Source organism: Anabrus simplex, chromosome 8, assembly GCF_040414725.1.
Source record: "Anabrus simplex isolate iqAnaSimp1 chromosome 8, ASM4041472v1, whole genome shotgun sequence".
NCBI lineage: Eukaryota > Metazoa > Arthropoda > Insecta > Orthoptera > Tettigoniidae > Anabrus > Anabrus simplex.
In genome coordinates, this window is record NC_090272.1 from 89,133,968 (window position 1) to 89,154,565 (window position 20,598).

Below are 20,598 nucleotides of genomic sequence, written 5' to 3' on the forward strand. Positions count from 1 at the left end.
CTCAGGATTCTCCCTCAAATCTGCAACTTTCTTCCTGAAAATGGTTTGTCTTGAATTTCTTTGGAATTTATGCCTCCTTCCTTAACATTTTCATGCAAATCTTTAAGCCAAGTGGATATGATTTTTTAAATTCTTTCTGAAGAGTGATTCTTCTATATGACCATCCAGGTTCATCTATAAATGGCTAGCCTCCTCTTTCTGATAGAGGTGGTAAATCATCTTTTTTTCTTTCACATAGTTGGATTTCAGATGGAATGCACAACCCTGTGACACTATTCTTGGGTCCCAGAATTTTCTTGAGAAACTTTTGTTTCTTTTTCTCAGTTGTGGGATCTTCTATTTTGGCTAGCATCTCTGCAGCATAGAAGCATTCTGCTCTGACTTCTCTACATTAGTGCCTCAGTTTTACCTGAAAGGAGATCGATCTGGACATGTAAGTCTCATGGCACAGTTTAAAAGCAGTTTCCATCCTCCTCGCTCTTTCTTCTTATGGTTCTTTTGCATTGCCATTGGGAGTGAAGGGTCATAATCATTCTTTTCTGCCTTGTCCTAGTCTTGATCAATGACTTGAGGATGAAAATTTGTTCTGGACATAAACATCCCTTAGGGAACCCCGCCAAGTACTATATTCCCCAACTGTTTATTTATCCAGGTGGCCCCCCACACTAGTTTGAAGTGCTTTCGACAATATTTGTATTCAGTGGGAAGGAGAAAGGTGCCTCTGTAATTATTGAGATCCATTTTATCATTCTTTTCTGTTCAAGGTGTGAATCAGAGCATTCTTCCACTCCTTTGGGATCTTTTTGTTGCCTAAACATGAATAAAAAGTCCTAACTATTTAACCACATTTTTGCCTACTTAAACAATTCTGCCATGACAGAGTCTTTTCTAGGAGCCTTGTTGTTTTCTTTAGCTCTTTATTAAACCTTTGATTTTTTCTTTGTGAAGAGAATGTAAATTCTGCAGTTTTTCTGTAGATGTTCCAAAAATAAGTCCTTCCTCGGAGGGGTTCACAGTTCAAAAGTTTCTGAAAATAATGAGGTAACTGTTTGCAATTTTTCTTGTTAGTTGTGTTGAGCTTTCCTTCCTCATTCTTGAAACACAGGGTCATGGGAGTGAATCCCTTAATTTTATTCTTAAAAACTTAGTAAAATTCCCTCGTATTATTTTGCTTAACCCTGTGAATTTGGATGATGAGGCACACCTGCTTCCATTCACATGGCCTACAACTTGGATGACCAGGTGGATCCACACATTGCTGAGGCTCACATATCCTCTTATATTATGCCCATTTCATAACATATAGCTTTTGAATTAAGATTTTCATATACTGAACCCATTCTGGCCTGGGGTACGAAGCCACAGTGAAAGCAAAGTTCAAGTATCCATGACAACAAATGTGGCAACGCCCAGGGCCTGTGCGGGATTCAAACACACTTCTCCGCACCCTTGATCTTAACAACTGGATCTCCTGGGGTGGTTTGTCCATATTTATAAATATACATCTAGCTTACAGGCTCAAGGGTGTGGAGGAAATTCAGGACGCACTATTCTACGGCAAAATGAAATTCTTCCAATAGGAACAAACTAAATTTTAATATCCTTGGCAAAATAAAATCATATTTTAAGATAATATAATATACAAGTCTTTGGGACCATACCACCGATTACATGTGACTACGAAATACATAAATTAACAAAAATAATATTAATTTCCCGGACAAGATGATTGTTAGTCTTTATTCAGATAAATGCATCTCGAATATACCATAGTATCTATTAAATTACTGTAATTACGAATGCGTCAGCGAAACCTACATGACATTTCTCTCAACACTGGGAACATAATTACAACTAAACAAGAAAAACAATTGAAACTAGTTGAGTGGTTAATCCCCCTTTACCATTAATAGACAAAAACAAAACAAAAATTGAAATGAAATTACATGCACAATAGAGTGGTCCACTACTCGCAACAGAGAAATACGAACCCAACGTCATTACGTGAGTAAAGTCAGAATTTACTCATAACACATAATCAAATCACTTGTATAAGCAGTCAAGAAACACAAAGAAAACAATTAAAAGAAAAATACACATTCAATTATTGGTTGTATGAATATATCTGTCCAGGTCAAAGGAACCCAGGCGATTCCACGTTGGATGTGCCGGGATTCGAATCATGGATCTTCTGGTATCGTAGCGGGTTGCTGAAAGAAAAACCCTATCTATTTCATTTGCAAAGGGTTCCTATCAGCTAAATTCATTAATTAATTACATAGCCCTACGGCCAAACAATTTCATTGTATACGAAACAAACAGAACGCATTTACAACTCCCTTGTGTAGGAAGATACGATTTTTGGTCAAGGGTCTGTATTTTACCCTAACACTGTTCTCCCCTCAGCCATCCATTTCAACAGCCCAAACAAATGGGTCACCACCCTTATTGGGCTTCCTTCACTCACAACGTCCTTCTTTAAAATCCCTGTGTGACCCTACACAGGATTCTAAACTTCTCATTCTATTGAAAACAAATCACCTGCTTTTAACATTTCGTATATATAACCGTATCAGTAGCCTTTGGTAAGACAGTAAATCACAACTTTAAATAATTAGATCATTAACAGGGATCTTCTCACTATTTAACTCACACTGACACAGGCTCAAAAAATACAGACCCGGGTTCGTGACCTGAGCACACCAAAGAGTAACAAAGAAACAGTGCTTTTAAACTCGATAATTAGTCAAATAAGAAACATTATACTTCTTTACAATGCAGGGGGAATAGAAGAATTAACATAAAATGCTTCCTTATGGAAACCCCTATCTAACTGAAGGTGGTAGATTCGAATCCCAGCGTTGTTCATCATTCATCATACAGCATATCTGTATCCAAAGACCTTATGCTATAAATCTACTACTAATTTGACATTTAAAGGAAAATGTATTGAGTGCATACCTACATCTAGAGGAAATACATGCATTAATTATACTCTATTTACATGCAGTGACTATAGGCCTAGTTATATATATTCCATCATCTTAACCTAATGCACTCACAAAGTAAATTTTAAAGTGTCTATTAAAAAAAAAAAATAATAATAAAACTGTGCATATAACCTGCTCCCAAAATGAATTACATGATTACTGTAACCCAATGGTGAAAGTGGATTAATTACACCGATTCCACCATGATTTCTAGCAAATCAATAACATTAACTCACTCAACAAGCTTCCTATGCTAAGCCCTGAAATATAATTTTCTTTTTAAAATACATCCTACTCTACTGTAAACTTATTTACAAGATACTCATTCATAATTACAAAAAATGGAATGCACTTATCTGAATACTTCATGATGCCTTCTATTCGAGCCACAGGGTGGGCCCGTGCTGGAAGACTTTAGCCCTCCATATCAGCAACAATCATCACTGGTATACCAAGGGTCCAGAGCTGGGTAGCTGTTTCTTGGAACATGGTTGAATCTCTCGTTCTCCACTGAAGACACTGTTACACCAACACAGAATATTATCCACCCATGAACTTCATGTTACAATCACCCTTGATAGTGATCTCAAGGCTACTGTCATGCACAGAAGTTATGCCCTGTTATCTATAAAAATTATCAAAATCCGATTTAACAGTTATAGAACTTATTCCATATTTGATCGCTCTCAAACACATACATTCGTATACTGTTTTTCCAATACAAGCTTATATCTCTCAAATCATTCCCGCACAAAGAAGCATATTCTTGGGACGAGTGACGTGAAGTAGGCTCCAAGACATGTTCCCAACTGACTTGGGGTGCGCCTGCTGCTGGTCTGTTTATTAAAACTGGCACAAGATGGCTGACCCTAGACTCCTCCCGGAGAGGATATCAATCTGTTCCATTGATATGACGAATATCAGTGAAGCAGTGCGCTCAAGAGGTAGCTAAACGTATTCCATGAATCTCGATTGTGTGCGGAAGGTGATCCATTCGTAAACTATCTTGCAATATCCATAGCATCATCCCTGCCTCTTAAGCAGTTGCAGGACTCCCCGTGACAGGCCACATGTTCAATGTATCGCGTGGGGATGCTTTCTTTATGTGATAGAGTCCCTACTGCGTAATTTAAATTGCATGGGATAATTAGCACACCCCTTTCGGACAATCTCTCTACATAATTCCAAAGATGCATGTGGTGTCATTTGTTCTCCTAATCATAGTATAATTTGAGATGATAATTTAATCTCTCCCTCACCTTTTTGTCCCGTTAAGCTGGCTTCCCACATAAAATTTCTGTGCGGAATGTTGGCTGTACGCAATATTCTTCCCCACTGTATTATCACGTGGTACTGGATCGAGGCCTGCCCTCTTCTGTTCTCCTCACACAGTTATCTCTCTTGCATAAGCTCCTTGGATGAAACTTCCCCTGGCTTTCAATGCTCACGCGTTTCCCCTCTCGGATGCGCACGCCAAATGGAGAACATGTTTAATAAAATTTTGAATGTATGTGCCTAGATCACTAATTCATGGCTCTGATACGGCACAATACTAGAAGGTTTTATCAAGGGTATTTCCAAGTTTCCCTTTGTTTGACCTTCACAGCATGTGCATAGAGTGTTTCAGAAATATGAATTCCTTTCAAGGCAGTAGCAATTATGGCATCCAGCAGTATGAGCACTTCTGAATATGGAGAGTTGTTATTTGGGTCGCCAGTCCATAGACTGGTTTGATGCAGTGCTGCATGCCACTCTATCCTGGGCTAACCATTTCATTTCTATGTAACTACTACATCCTAAATCTATTCTAATCTGTTTGTCATATTAGTAGCAAATTTAATTAATAGTGTTTTAGATTGTGATTTGGAGGATAGTGTAAGTGAAGATCTTCCGGAATTAGAGGATGATAATTTGTATGAGGAAGACTTGAATATAAATAGTGTAAATGAGTCAGAAAGTGTGCCGGGCTGAGTGGCTCAGACGGTAAAGGCGCTGGCCTTCTGGCCCCAACTTGGCAGGTTCGATCCTGGCTCAGTCCGGTGGTATTTGAAGGTGCTCAAATACGTCAGCCTCGTGTCGGTAGATTTACTGGCACATAAAAGAACTCCTGCGGGACAAAATTCCGGCACCTAGGCGTCTCCGAAAACCGAAAACGTAGTTAGTGGGACGTAAAGCAAATAACATTATTATTATTCAGAAAGTGTAAATACTGTTAGTGACATGGAGAGAGATAATGAGCATAACTTTCCTACCAGGCCTCCATAACCAAATCGTGCAAAACAAGATGACTGGTGTGGATAAGTAGAGATTATAATCCTGTCATTCACCCCTTCAAAGCAACAGTGGTCCTTCTGAGATTTTATTCTAGAAATATGTGGTCACAACTCTATCAGAGCTCTCTGTCTTTTCAAATTATATGAACTTGTTATTTTCTGTAATAGATAGATAGATAGATAAGGAATGGGTGAGCCCTGCCTTCGCAGGGCTCCACACGTAGGTCTGTGAAGACCCTTTGTGTCCCTTAAACAGGTTTGCCTAGCCCAGCTCTAGTGCTCCTATAAAGGATACCAGTGTCTGGATGTTGGCATTCCTGATGTCTTCCAGGCTCACAAAATGTGAGCCAAGATATCGATGTCTAGTGCTTGCAAGAGCCTCGCACTGCCACAACACATGCGCGGAGGTATCTTCCTCCCTACCGCATCTTCTACACATCGGATCCTGACTGATTTTCATGATGTGTAGGTGTCTCTGTAAGGTATTGTGGCCTGTCAACAGTCCAACTACCATTCGTGTTCTGGTCCTATTCAAATTTATCAGGATCTTTTTATAACTTTCGCTAGGCCCTTTGATAAGTTCGTGCCTGCCTTGCTATGGTTAACCTCTTCCAAATGTCTAGGTGAGACTGGTTCGTCCACTGGGATAATACCAGTCTCACACTTCGGAGTGACACTCCTAGGAAGGGCTCTGGTCCTATGAAAGGATCTTTTGAGCCTTGTTTCGCTAGTTTGTCAGCTTCTTCATTTTACTGATTCCTGTGTGCCCAGGGACCCATAATAGGGTAACTGAGCTAAGTTCACACAGTTGATCTAACATCCTTTGGCACTCCCATACCATTTTTGATGTTGTTCTAACTGCGCATCGTGCTTTTAACGCTGCCTGGCTATCACTGCAAATGGTGATGCATCTTCTATGTCCAGGCATGTTCCATATATATACAGCACAGCCCAGTATTGCATATACTTCAGCCTGGAAAACAGTAGCATATTTACCCATGGAAAGGGAGAGCCTTGTCTTAGGGCCCCAGACCCCGGCGCCTGTGCCCGTCTCTGTCCGCGAGCCATCTGTGTACCATGTACAGCCCCCAGACCCAGTATCCGCGGCCCACTCCTCCCTTGTGGGTATCACCACTTTGAACTTGTAATTCAAATTAAAACTAGGTTTCATCAGGTCCCCGATCATCATTGTCGTAGGGCAGGTCTGGTGAAGCCATGTAAGAATAGAAGCATGACCTCTATTCGGATTCTTGAAGGACCATCCTCTGAGTGACCAGAGGCGGTAAGCACTCATTCCCGCTATTTCCTTAACATATAAATGTAAGGGGGGAAGACCTAGGATGGCCTCCATTGCACATAATGGTGTAGTATCCAGTGCCCCTGTTATTCCTAGACATGCAAGTCTTTGGACACTGTTTAACTTGGTGGTCACAGTTTTACTCTCTGAACCTGGCCACCAGACTAAAGATGGGAAGGTGATCGTGGGCCATACAATAGAAATATAGAGCCACTGGACCACCTTAGGTCCTAGGCCCCAAGACTTTCCGATGGCCCTGTGACATGCCCAAGTAATCTTGCGAGCCTTGTCCACCTTATGATCTATATGTTTCTTCCAACTCAGTCTTGCCTCAAGGATTACCCCTAGGTACTTAACTGAGGTTGTCTTAACTAATTTTTTCCCAAATAGGAAAGGCTTTGACAGTCCATCTAGCCTCCTCCTCCTGGTAAATACCACGAGCTCCGTCTTGTCGGGATTAACCGACAAGTCCGTGTCATGGCACCATCTTTCCACCCTATGTAGGGAGCTCTGTACAAGCTCTGAAACTGTACTGGGGAAATTTGCCAACCTCCATCAGGTTAATGTCATCTGCATAGCCTTGGGCGTAAATTCCTCCAACATTTAACCTGGTAAGTAGTTCATCTACTACCAGACACCATAATGTTGGTGATAATACTCCTCCCTGTGGACACCCCCTGTCTATATTAGCTCTCAACATTACTGCGTTGAGGGTAAACAGAACTTGACAGCCCTGCAGTGAGGCCATAATCCATTTTATGAGCATCCTGCTCACTTCTCTTTAGACTAAGGTCTATGGAGCCCAAAGATGTGTAGTTAAAGGCCCCTTCTATATCTAGGAATACCACCATAGCAAGTTGTTGCTGATCCAAGGCGCTCTCCAGCCTAGAAACAAGATAGTGTAATGCCGTCTCAACCGACTTCCCTGGTTGGTATGCATGTTGTTGAGGATGCAGGGGACAGTCTCTTAACACTTTCTCCCTGATGTGTCTATCCACCAGCCTTTCCAAAATCTTATGAAGAAAAGACGTTAGAGTAATGGGTCTATAATCCTTAGGTCTAGTATATGAAGACCTTTCGGGTTTAGGTATATTCACTACCTTCGTCTGACGCCACAAATCTGTTGTCAGATCATTGGTACAAGAAGATTTCAAGTTCTTCAATCTAGCAGTGGACTTCTCCATTTCAGTGGTTGTAATGTTAGAAATTAGGCCAGGATTTCTCTAGTCATCAGAGATCAGTGGCTGTGGAAGCTGTGTGTTTTAACGTATCCACAAAGGCGCACACAAAATGCTGTCATTTGGCTCAGTTATTTATTCACATCTATTTACAAATTAACACACACAACATTAATCACAGTATTACAAACAAAATACTTCGCTCTGAGAACATCAACAAAGCTGCCATTTTTCCAATTGCCAATCACATCAGCATGGAGACTGCAGCCACTGCATGTCAACACGAGGTCACAATTATATTCTTGCTACACCATAACTCTACTGAACAATAACTCGTTGTTAACCATCAAGACCATCTCCTTATACACGTGCCTGGCCAGGCTTCTAGAAAGCTACATTACAAAAAATACCTTCTCGAAAATTCTAGAGTGCCTAATACATAGATCTAGTGTATAGAATATCGCTAATCGCTTTACGACTCACCGACACAGAGAGGTCTCATGGCAATGATGGGAAAGGAAAGGCCTAAGAATGTGAAGGAAGCGGCCATGGCTTTAATTAAGGTACAGCCCCAGCATTTGCCTGGTGTGAAAATGGGAAACCACAGAAAACCATCTTCAGAGCTGCTGACAGTGGGGTTCGAACCCACTATCTCCCGGATGCGAGCTCACAGCTGCTCGCCCCTAACTGCACGGCCAACTCACCTCCATTGTTCTAGTGCCTTTCTGGAAGTTACAATGTGTTTCAAAATACTGTAGTGGATTACAAATTATATATACAGGTAAGAATAAGTTATATAATATTAATTTACAGGTATTTATATTAACTGAACTCATATAAATATTTATCTAGAGCACATGTTTCATGACATAAACCCACACACAATATGAGCATTCGACTAGGAAAATAATAATAGTACTAATACTAAATGGATGTACATCACAAGTCATAATAATAATAATAATAATAATAATAATAATAATAATAATAATAATAATAATAATAATAATAATAATAATAATAATAATAATTCAAGCTCTATACTTGTATTATTTACCCATGGGTGAGAGAATTTTGTTTTCAAGTTATATCTGTTTATCACACTTGCATCAGCTTGATTATAAAAATTCTCTTATAAGTGTATCAGAATTAAACTTTTGTGGTGCAGTCACTGCCAGTCATCATTCTTCACACACTTGAAACACTCATTTTAAGAGGTTGCCATAGTTGGTGCCCTTGTCAGACAGTAAATATTCTTCTCACACTCTTTCATGTTTGATTGTTGTTTTAGGACATTGGGGGTGAGCTCTTGTTAAATTCCTCTAGGCCTTCCTTTGAGTGGTGGGCTTCAGCCAGTTCTCGTCTTCTGCATAACCTGCTCTTTCAGTGCTAATCGTACCTTCTTTTTCTACACTTTCTGCTTCACTGATTGATACTGAGCCATACCAACTTTTCTGTATGGTTATGTGAAGGATTTTTGGTCCTCAGGAACATTTTTGCAGCTTTGTTAATGGAATCTTGGAGTGCAGTCTATGTGTTGTCCAGGAAATTTGGGATGTTTTTTAGGGAGATGATGTTGCTGATGATTGCCTCTTTTTACTCATTCTGCTTCCCCTCACTTGATTGTCTATTGTCCTGCTGTACCTCATCTGCAGTAACATGGTTTTCATAATGATTACAAACAAATTGTGTTGAGGGGCTAGGTTTTCAGAAGTGATGACCTTCACGTTAATCATAGTAGAGAACTTGCTTCTTTGCTAGAATTAAGTCAGTTTGAATGTTCTTATTTCCACTAGTGTAAGAGATCAGGTGTCTAGTCCTGTTTTTGAATAACATGTTGGTGATAAGGAGGAAGTTGTTCACTTCAGCAAAGCCATGGATCCATTTTCCATTACCATTTCTTGTGTCATACCAATTGTTTGCAATCATACCCACCTCTTCCACTTCCTACATGCCTAACAGAATTACATAATTCCAATATAATTGGTCTATTATTGGATATTATCTTAGTTGCCAATGTTTTGCTCCACTGTGCCAATTTGGGCTCATCTGTTGCTAACTAGCACACCTACCAAGATGCATGGCTAGTCCATGTAGTGTATACATCATAAAAATGTTTTCATTCCCCTATCTGAAGGGGAGGAATTGGGAGATGGTTAAATGGAGCTGTGAAGTGTACGAAGGGTAGGGAGGATTGTACCTCTTGGCTATATGCTTTATTAATATGGAAGTTAAGGTACAGTAAAGAATACATAAATTAGGTAGTTCAAGGGTATTGGTTTAGTATTTGCAATGATTCATAAGAACACCACTTTATATTACTATTTACAAGACAGATACATAAGTAGCACATACAATTGATCGCAGACATCTGAGTATTCTTGGCCACACCATGGTAGATAAATTGGTTGTCCTTGCGGATGAAAAATCTTTGGCTCTTTCACCATCTTCTGTGTAGGCAGTTGATGTCTGCATTGCAATGTTTAATATTTGAGAGTTCATTTGTCCAGTGAGCGTTTAACCAAAATGAGAAATTAACACATTTATTTCACAGGTCTGTTTTAAAATTTTAATTTAAACGTAGATTAAACTGTGTCCAGACTCTTGGAATTTAGATGTACAAGAGCCTGGCTGAGTGGCTCAGACAGTTGAGGCACTGACTTTCTTTCCCCAACTTGGAAGGTTCGATCCTGGCTCAGTCCAGTGGTATTTGAATGTGCTTAAATACATCAGCCTTGTGTCGGTAGATGTACTGGCATGTAAAAGAACTCCTCTGGGACTAAATTCCAGCACCTCATTGCCTCCATAAACTGTAAAAGTAGTTAGTGGGGCGCAAAGACAAAAGCATTTAAAAAATTATTGTTAGGTTTACAAGAATATACTGTTCACTGACTGATAGTTTTCTTCTCTGTCCCATTAGTGAAGAAAATTTTCACCATCAGAATGTTGGCCAGCTATGTTGCACTAACATATCAAAGGTTTTAAGCAGTGCAAGGATGTGAAAGGGCTAGGATTGGGAAGGTAGCGGCCATGGCCTTAAAGGTGGTATACACTTCCTTGTCACTAGATTGTGTGTCAAAGGCCTGGGTTCAGTTTCAAACCTCTCAAAGAGTGCTCACATGGAGTGAAGGCAAGTGACTCCGTTAATGGTGATTTGTCCGCCAGATTGGGTCGTTAAGCCTAGAGCAGACCCCTTGATGTTATTTGACAGGACTGGGCTATGTTCCAACACTGGGCTTCAACCTTTCCTTACTTCATCAATGTCACCACCACCACCACCACCTCCTCCTCCACACACTACACAAGGCATAACATGCAGTTATCACACTGGACCACAGAAACACATACATTCACATAATGATCTTCACCTTTTAAGGAAGGAGTAACTAAATCCTTAACCAAATATGGTGCACACAAATAAATAATGGCAAACCACCCATCAGTATGGCCAATGGACTTAAATCCCCCTGTGGGTGGGGGTGGTAGAATAAGACCCACGGTATCCCCTGCCTGTTGTAAGAAGTGGTATGTTCCGGGCTGTCAGCGGAGAGATGGCGTGGAATGACATTAGTAGACGAATAAGTTTGAATGGCGTTTATAAAAGTAGGAAAGATCACAATATGAAGATAAAGTTGGAATTCAAGAGGACAAACTGGGGCAGATATTCATTTATAGGAAGGGGAGTTAGGGATTGGAATAACTTACCAAGAGAGATGTTCAATAAATTTCCAATTTCTTAGAAATCATTTAGGAAAAGGCTAGGAAAACAACAAATAGGGAATCTGCCACCTGGGCGACTGCCCTAAATGCAGATCAGTATTGATTGATTGATTGATTGATTGATTGATTGATAAAAGGGGCCCCAGGAGCTCTGAACTTTGGAGCGTGGGTTGGCAACCTCGGGGCCCTTAGCTGAGTCCTGACATTGCTTCCACTTACTTGTGTCTGGCTCCTCACTTTTATCTGTCCTATCCGACCTCCCTTGGTCAACTCTTGTTCTTTTCAGACCCCAGCGGTATTACGTATGGAGGCCTAGGGAGTCTTTTCATTTTCATGCCCTTCGTGACCCTTGTCTTCCTTTGGCCGATACCTTCATTTTTCAAAAGTGTTGGACCCCTTCCATTTTTTCTCTCTGATTAGTGTTATATAGAGGATGGTTGCCTAGTTGTACTTCCTCTTAAAACAATAATCACCACCATCACCACTCATATCAAAGGTGCCAGGGCATTCAAATACACATACAGTTTTCTTCTCTGAGGGTTAGTAACTATAATAATTAATATCATTCCAATCTTCATCACTGACATATTCCAATCCTGTCCACATCACTGGCACAGCATTAACCCATAAATGCGGTGGGGGTCCAATTAGCCTTATCGATTCAACATTATTTTTGTACTCTTACAGCCACCAGGAACTTTTAGGACTACACCACAACCTTGTGCTTCATCGGTGGTGATGAGTGCAGCCCAGAAGAAGCAAGCCCAACTTCAAAGGCAGCATCATCTCAAGAGTCACCATAGCTTTGATACAAAAATAACGAGTCACAGTGAAGAATATCGAGCCAGAAAAAATGAACTCTGGAGAAATATGAGCCTGCAAGAAGAGAATCCAACTACATCAAACCAGCATTGTTGTCCTCAGTGTAAACAGCCAAAAAATTCTGTTGATGCTTGTGAAAAACTTGTAGCTCAGGTAAGATATCTTCTTACCATAGAATAGTTTGGACATGCCAATTTCACCATGCTAGGCAAGGTTGAACTAGTCTAGAAAATGTTCATAACTAGGAATTTAGCTTCACAAAATGCACTGTTATTAATTAAAATTGCAACACTGGGAAAAGCACATTCAGTTTACCGTATAATCAGTATTAATGGACATACTAAGAAATCATTATGTGCTCATCATGCTCTTGAGAAGCAGTATAACAGAGAAGGGCATTTTTACTGTGAATCTTTCTAGATATTTTTATGGGCGATTAAATGGAATCAGACAAAGTATAGAGATTGTCAAATTATTATGATAAAGCTAAATAAAACCAAATTCTTAATTTCAAATGAGGATAAATTCTCTTAGTTTTTGCATTCCTTTAGCCTTAATTAATAGTTTTACTCTGTTAGGCATGCTTTCTACTAGGTTTCGGCAACTATTTTGAATGTCTGGGTCATGTAACCATGTTTGGGTCAGTAATTCAATTGATCATCCTTTGTTGTGACCATCTGCATTCTTATTTTCCTTTTAACTATTACCCAGAGATTTGCAATAGGATTCATATCCAGGCTATTCCCAGGCCATGGGTGCACAGAAACTCCATTTTCCTCCAAAACCTTGCCCATGCTCTTGGCCTTATGGCATACTGCTCCATCAAGCATGAAAGGACAAACATTGCCCTTAAACCCTCTCTCATTTGAGGCAGAAGTCTCTCTTGCAGTACCTTTACAATGTACAGATTTCCTGTGGGCTTCCGTAAATGTACTTATTGCATTCCTTTGCCTCATTCTATCTGTTAAGGCTTGAGAAAACGAACAAGGCTAAATATGTATAACTATGATGACGTCATCGCTGCAGGTTAAAAACAGAATAATAGCACGTGCTCACTCTAGCCATAAGCATAAGATCGCATCGTTATAGTAATGCATGTTTAACTTGTTCGATAGAGACATAACGCTATGCCTTGACAGAGGAGGAGGAAGTCAAAACAGCCTATGTATAGCCGCCATCTTGTGCAGTAGCCTCTAAGCTAGCTTTCTTCATAAGAGCCTGTGTAAAGCTGCCATCTTGTGCAGTAGCCTCTAAGCTAGTTTTTCCATAAGAGCCTGTGTATAGCCGCCATCTTGCGCAATCGCCTCCTAGGCCGTCTTATAAGAGCTGCCGCCATCTTGTGCAATCGCCCATAGCCGGCATCTCTAACAGCATCTTGGTTTAAAAACTAAGATAATAGTATGTTGAGAAGGGCAGCTCGGTAAGTATGTTCGGAAGGGCAGCTTGCTTTATAACTATGATCTTAGTAAGGGCAGCTTGCTTGCTTGCTTGCTTGCTTGCGGCATGGCTAAGTCCTGCGCTATATATTTATTTTCATCATCCTCAGTTTCTTACATTAACAATTTTACCATTCTTTTAATATAACGACATTTTAAACCATTTAAATAAACGCAGGGCCTGACCTTAGGCTTTGTTATTTATAGCTGATGATGTTCGTAAAGACGAACGAAACATGTTCTATTAACCAATGTACCTCATGAATATTTTATAGATAATTGAGTGCATTATCTTTGTATTGAATAGGTGGTTATAAAATAAAAAGTTTTTAACTTTAATAAAGTTTACTTCCGTCAAGATAGCAGTAAGCCATGTGCATGTAGTTAAAGATAGTGGCTGACAGCTGTCAAAAAGCACATGGAATTTCAAATTGCCTGCCACCACATGCCTAAGGATTAGGATTAGTGCCATAAAGATGCTCTATTGATTAAAGATGTCAGCTGTCAAAAAGCACGTGGATTTGTTTACAAACAAGAGCACGTGAAATTTCAAATTGCCCGCCACCAAGTGCCTAAGGTAGTAACCGTGAGGTTTAGTGCCATAAAGATGGCAGCACAATGCTCTGTTGATTAAAGATGGCCGCTGACAACTGTGAGAAAAGCACGTGGAATTTCACATTGCCCGCCAACACATGCCAAAGGTGGTAGCTATGAGGTTTAGTGTCGTAAAGATGGCAGCACTGAGGTTAGTGTTGCGTTCTTGTTTAAAGATAGTTGCTGACAGCTGTCAAAAGCATGTGGCTTTGTTTACAAACAAGAGCACGTGGAATTTATCAAATTTCCCGCCACCACTTGCTTAAGGTGGCAAACATGAGGTTTAGTGCTGTCAAGATGGCAGCACTGAGGTTAGCAATGCTCTGTTGTTTAAAGATGGCCGCTTGATAGCTGTCAAAAAAGCATGTGGCTTTGTTTACAAATTCAAATTTCCCACCAAAATTGAAATCTCGTGCCAAAATTCAATTTTCTTGCGCTATGATGTCAGCATCACGTGACCCGCTCCACGGCCTCTGCTTGGCTCGAATTTGGTAGTCCCACAGTCTCTCTACTCAACTAGAAGGACCTGGAAGATGTGCCTACTGGAACTGAAAAAACAACATAAAAACCAAGACTAGATGCCGTGTATGCCAGCAAAAGAAGAACACTTGGCAGTGACCTGTGTTTGGTGCTGTACGGAAAGTCAAGAATCAAGTGATGAAATACATGCCTCTGAGACTCTGCAACTCTGCAAGTAACAATATAAACACCTGCAAGCAACAGCTTTGCAGTTATTGAGACATTTCCACACACTCATAGTATTTGTATTGTTGCAGAGGGAAGCTATAAGAAACAAGTTCCTTACACCTCATTTTGTAGGCCTGTGGTATGAAAAAAAAGAAAGTACAGGTGCATTCCACGGAGCATGTAGTGGAGGGTTAACTTTTGAAGGTTACTGTTTCATCTGATATAAATCTTCATCAACACAGCTTAACCCTAGAATCATAAACTTTCGTCTCCCAAACTACGGACCCCTGTAGTTTTCGCGGAAATTTCCAGATGCTAATGAACTGTGCCTTCCCCCTCCATCTAATCTTCCCCAGCTATCAACAATCACTGCTGACCTTGGTTTCAAGCATAAAGGTCCAGTTGTTTGTTCACTGTGATATGACCGTCGTCTGAGAGACGAAAGTTTATGATTTGTGAAAGTGTTCGTGATTTGTACATAGCTGTAAATAGTGTGAATATTTGGTTTATTACAGTAATGTTTTTATATGTAATACGTAAGCTTAATAGGATACTGAAATGGAAAATCTAGCACACCATGAATTGATAGCGGCAGTTCTTTCTGAATTAGAGAGAACCACTCTCTTCAGGAGACATTAGTGGTAATGTATTTCTTGAATGAAATTACCCGGGCAATACATGGACCAAACAGAAATATTACGACCGACAATTGGTTCATCTCAATTCGTCTGGCTGATTATCTGCATTGCAACCATAACCTGACAATCATTGGAACAATGAGAAAAGACAAGCCACAGATACCACCAGAGATGAAAACAGTCAAAGGAAGAAAGCTTGGGTCCTCCATGTTTTGTTATGATGGTATAAAAACAATGGAATCCTATAAAGGAAAACCAAACAAGAATGTAATCCTCCTTTCTACATGCCATGAAGTAGGAACAATAGCAGCTGGTAAGAAACCAGGCATGGCAGAAGACTACAATGGGACTAAAGGTGCTGTGGACACTTTCGATGAAATGTCAACATTGTTGTCCTCTTCAAGAAAAACGAGAAGATGGCCAATGTGTATCTTTCATAGTGTGATTAATACATCACTTGTCAATGGATACATTGTTGATGTGCATAAGATGGTTCAAAAAGGCCAAAAGCCACTTTCCAGGCGAGAGTTTGCAAAGGATATATCCGAAATGCTAATGGCTCCAATGCTGCAAGAGAGACTTCAGACACCAACTTTGAGGCACAGCCTGAAGTGGACCATCGCTGAAATTCTTGGAAAAGATGGCATTCCTGAAGAGCCTCAATCAGGTACTGCTGAAGGAAGAATAATTTATGCGTTATGTCCATCAAATAAATGAAGAATGACCCGGTTCTTTTGTAAGACATGCCGAAGGCACTTGTCTTGATCACCAGGCAAAATAGTGCATTGAATGTGCCTATTGAAGAAAAACTGACCAGAGTGTATTGTCATCACTACGTGTGGTAGTTTTAAGTATAATATTCTGTATTTTGTGTAAAATGTTGGGTTTGTGCTTATTAAAGTGCTTTTCTTTTTGGTAGTCTGACAGACGAAAGTTTATGTTTCGTGTTACACCGGAGGGACTTTATGATTCTAGGGTTAAGAGTGCTTACAGAGAGTAAATCAGGTTGATTCATTATTTTTATTTCTTTTGGAAAGTGTGTTCTGAAGACTAAATACAAACTGAAGGGGTCCAAGCTCCTGAAGAGAAAGTTAAAATGAACTAGCCTTCCATATTTTCATTTGGTCAGAGACAAAGATGTCAGAATAGATTTTGGATATCTGTACAGCTTCAGTAGGACTGATCTGAAGTAATGTAAGGTACCGGTAATGAAAAGACATTTAATGTAATACAAAGTGTTGTACTTAAAATTTGATAGGCTTGGTCCATCCCAAAAATTTCATCAGAAATGTAAGCATGGAATTGACACTCATGAGGCTTCTAGCTGAGTCTGACACTGCTTCCACATAATTGTGCCAGACTCCTTGTTTTCATATTTTCCATTCAACCTCCTTAAGTCAACTCTTGTGTTCTTTTCCAACTCGGGCAGTATTAGGTTTGCAAGGCCTAGGGAGTTTTTTATTTTCACTCCCTTTATGGCTCTTCTCTTACTTTTCCAACACTGTCATTGTTCAGAGGGTTGGACCTCATTCTTCTTCTTCTTCTTCTTCTTCTTCTTCTTCTTCTTCTTCTTCTTCTTCTTCTTCTTCTTCTTCTTCTTCTTCTTCTTCTTCTTCTTCTTCTTCTTCTTCTTCTTCTTCTTCTTCTCTGATTAAGGGTATGTGAGATGATTATTATCTTGCTTTTCCCCTTAAAAGTAATGATCACCACTCTTGTAGTACCTGTAATACCCATATCCAATAGTCTAGAAAATAAAGATGTAATCACAACTATGGTTCAAGTTATGTTTCTTCTTGTGTATGTGTCATACCTAGTAAGCATGGAGTTGACACTCATGAAGCTCCTAGCTGAGTTTGACACTGCTCTCAATCTGTTCCATTTATAAGTTACTCATAGGAAGCTCTATAGTCAAAGATAGAATTCTCTCTCATTTTATTACATATTTTATCATAGGAAGCTTTATAGTCAAAGCTAGAATTCTCTCTCATTTTATTACATATTTTATCAGATGTGTCAAATACATCAGGTACAATTCAACCTAATATTATAAATTCATATGTGATCAAATACTAATAAGTAACTCCCTCTGAATGCAGGTTAAATCTGCTGCTGAGCATGCTCGAACACTGGAAACCAAATTGCTGGAAGTAGAACAAGCTTTGGAAATGAGTCAAGTAGCTAGGAAAGTTCTACAATTAGCAGCTCATCATGCTAAACGGGAAAGAATGGCTTACCAAAAATTCCTGAATGAACTGATAATGTCCTTATCGGAAAAGGGCACTGTCCGTATTATCCTTGCCCAAGGGACAGAGGTGTGTACAGTTATTGTATTTTATTCCATATCTTAGCTGTGTAAGATGTGTGTTTTGTACCACTAACCTTTTTATTCCACATACTCTGATACTGATGATTCGTGGAATGCTTATTTCACATGTAGTTAGTTCATGTTTGACTAAATTTGACTCTTGACACAGAATAAGTCTAGCAAATGAAGAGAGGATAAGTTTTGCCATTTTACAATGGAATCATCAGTAAGTAAATCCAGTGAAATCTAAAAGTCTTGTATTAACACACTAACTTATGTATGCGTGCTTCGCTGTGGAATTCTACATTGTATACAGAATTCTAGATAAAGTAGTGTACACATTGTGAGTAAGATTTGATTAAATTGTTGAGCTCTCAGCGCCTCTGCTAAACATGATGGGGAAATCGCCATACATCGTTTCTCATGTGAAGACCGGATGGGGGGATTTTCAGTGTAATGGCAGGCCCTGTTGCCTCCTGCCAGTCACAGCCTAATTGGGCAGTTTTCATTATAATGGCAGGCACTCACTCTCCATCTGACTTCTTATATCCTCAGAAAGAATGTTTTTGTGGTTTTCTCAAAGTCTTAAAGGATCTGCCAATGGACAGAAAAACAATGTGACAGCAATATTAATGCAATAAAGTGGATTGTATACATATCTGCATAAGTGCAAATTCAGAGGAAAAATTATTAATGATTAATATTAATGTTTATTATTGGAATATACAGTTTATTGGATAAATGGCCTGCGTATAGATATCATGTAAAAAGGTTCCCTAAAGAACAGTGTGTTTCCAAAACATATCGCTAAAATTTGATGCAACAACGTGAAGAATGTTAAGAATTAGGAAAGCTGTGACTAAGTAAGAGTTAAAACAATCTCATATTATATTATATTAGTGCAATAACTTTCAGTGAACCTCCATGTTGTGATAGCTGACAAAGTTTTTCTTTCTTTGTTTCATCATTTTTTAATCTATTCAAGTTCCTTGCCAATCAAAGGTATTCAAAATAAGATAAGACACTCACACTTCGCTAGTGTACTGTCCTCAAATTGAAGCGGAGTTAGTTGTATATGGTTTGTCCTTGGTTACTGTGAAAAGTAAAGAAAGAGCGAGAGTGTGAGTGGGTGTAGTAAATCACACACGAATGTGTATAGGAGTTCTCAAATTAAATCGTACAGCTTCTCCCATTTTGTGGCTTATTTTATTTGTTCAAAGTAAGGATGTCACACTCCAACCCTCAAAAGTATGCGCCAAAACAGAAACATTCCTTTCTTGGAAATTATTAGAGTTACAGAGATAATTCACATAGACATTTTCTGTGGGAAATCAAATTTTAAGTACACTTATATTCTCCAGTGTTTAATAGGACTAACTGTTCAGGCAGCTTATTCACTTTCAAGGTTCACTATGTAGTCCATTTAAAAATATAGCATGACAGTAAGTAGCCTGAATGTTAACCAAAGCTGTCAGCTATAAGCTTGTCAAATTTGAGCTCCATTAGTCATTTTTACATGAGGAAACACAGACAGGCATACAAACTTTGAGATCTATTATTGCTGCTGTATTTTTCTTAAGTCACAGTTCTTACAGGATCCCTTTGATATTCCAAGGTGATACATAGCCCACATTACCGAATTATATCTTTTAAATGGAAAGAAATTTCAAAATTAGTCCAGTAGTTTCTGATATTAGCTTTCACATATAAACAAACTCAGTATCTCTTTATATATTAGTATAGATTATTATTCTGTATTAAAAAGATTGTTATAATACTGATGTATGGCCTCAAAGAGGCCTGGTGCAGGTCTTTTGAATTGATGTATATATCACACAAATATTCCTTGAAAGGAAACAATCGAGGTTCCACCTTATTCAATACATTATCAAATCTTTAAGTCCTTAAATCTTTAAAAACAAGTACAAAATTTGGTACAGGTTTTGGCCATAATCTTTGGCCTTCTTTAGCTATGAAAATTATTAGATGCATAAATATGATTAATGAAATGATAAATATGTTTAAAAAGCTAACACTGAAAAATCTCTAAAATGATTGTCGCATTAAAAACTATTGTTCTTATGACTGGAATGTTCCATGTGAATAAAGTTAGACTAGAACAACTTGGAAAACATGCATTCTTAAACATTCACACAGAATGACCTAGTATTATTATGCATTCCTGAAGAATGTCCTTGATGTAGATGCATTCAAACATTAGAAGAAAGAATTCCCAGTGTGTAAAAATAATTGTGATTGATGACAACACAGAAGAAGTAGGCAGTTGCTCATCATCATCATCATCATCATCATCATCATCATGTAACCTTCCAGCTGGTCAGGTAGGGTTAAGCTATTGATGAAAAATAAATAAATAATGGCTGAAACATGTACCAAATTTGTACTTGTTTTTGAAGATTTAAAGGTAAAAAATATGAAATATATGAAATATATGAAATATATTGAATAAGGTTGAACCTCTTGTTTCCTTTCAAGGAATACTTGTCTGACATACAAAGTCAGTAAAAAAAAAAAAAAAAACCACACACACGCACAGTGTTCTTGAGCCAGCCAGCCAGGAACCAACATGGGACCCCTAGGAAAGGCCAGCATGCTAACCATTTAGCCATGGAGTTGGGCATTGAAAAGATTAAAAAA

The 20,598-nt window shown here is 39.1% G+C and overlaps 1 protein-coding gene across 3 annotated transcripts in view; it reads left to right on the plus strand.

Moving 5' to 3' along the window:
* The window catches only part of LOC136879153 (calcium-binding and coiled-coil domain-containing protein 1), a 98,135-nt gene that overhangs the window by 22,118 nt on the left and 55,419 nt on the right, over positions 1-20,598 (plus strand). For all 3 annotated transcript variants that reach the window (XM_068228955.1, XM_067152910.2, XM_067152911.2), the window contains exons 4-5: positions 12,146-12,433; positions 17,732-17,947. In XM_068228955.1, the coding sequence (XP_068085056.1) occupies positions 12,146-12,433; positions 17,732-17,947 (504 nt within the window). The remainder of the gene's footprint in view (positions 1-12,145; positions 12,434-17,731; positions 17,948-20,598) is intronic.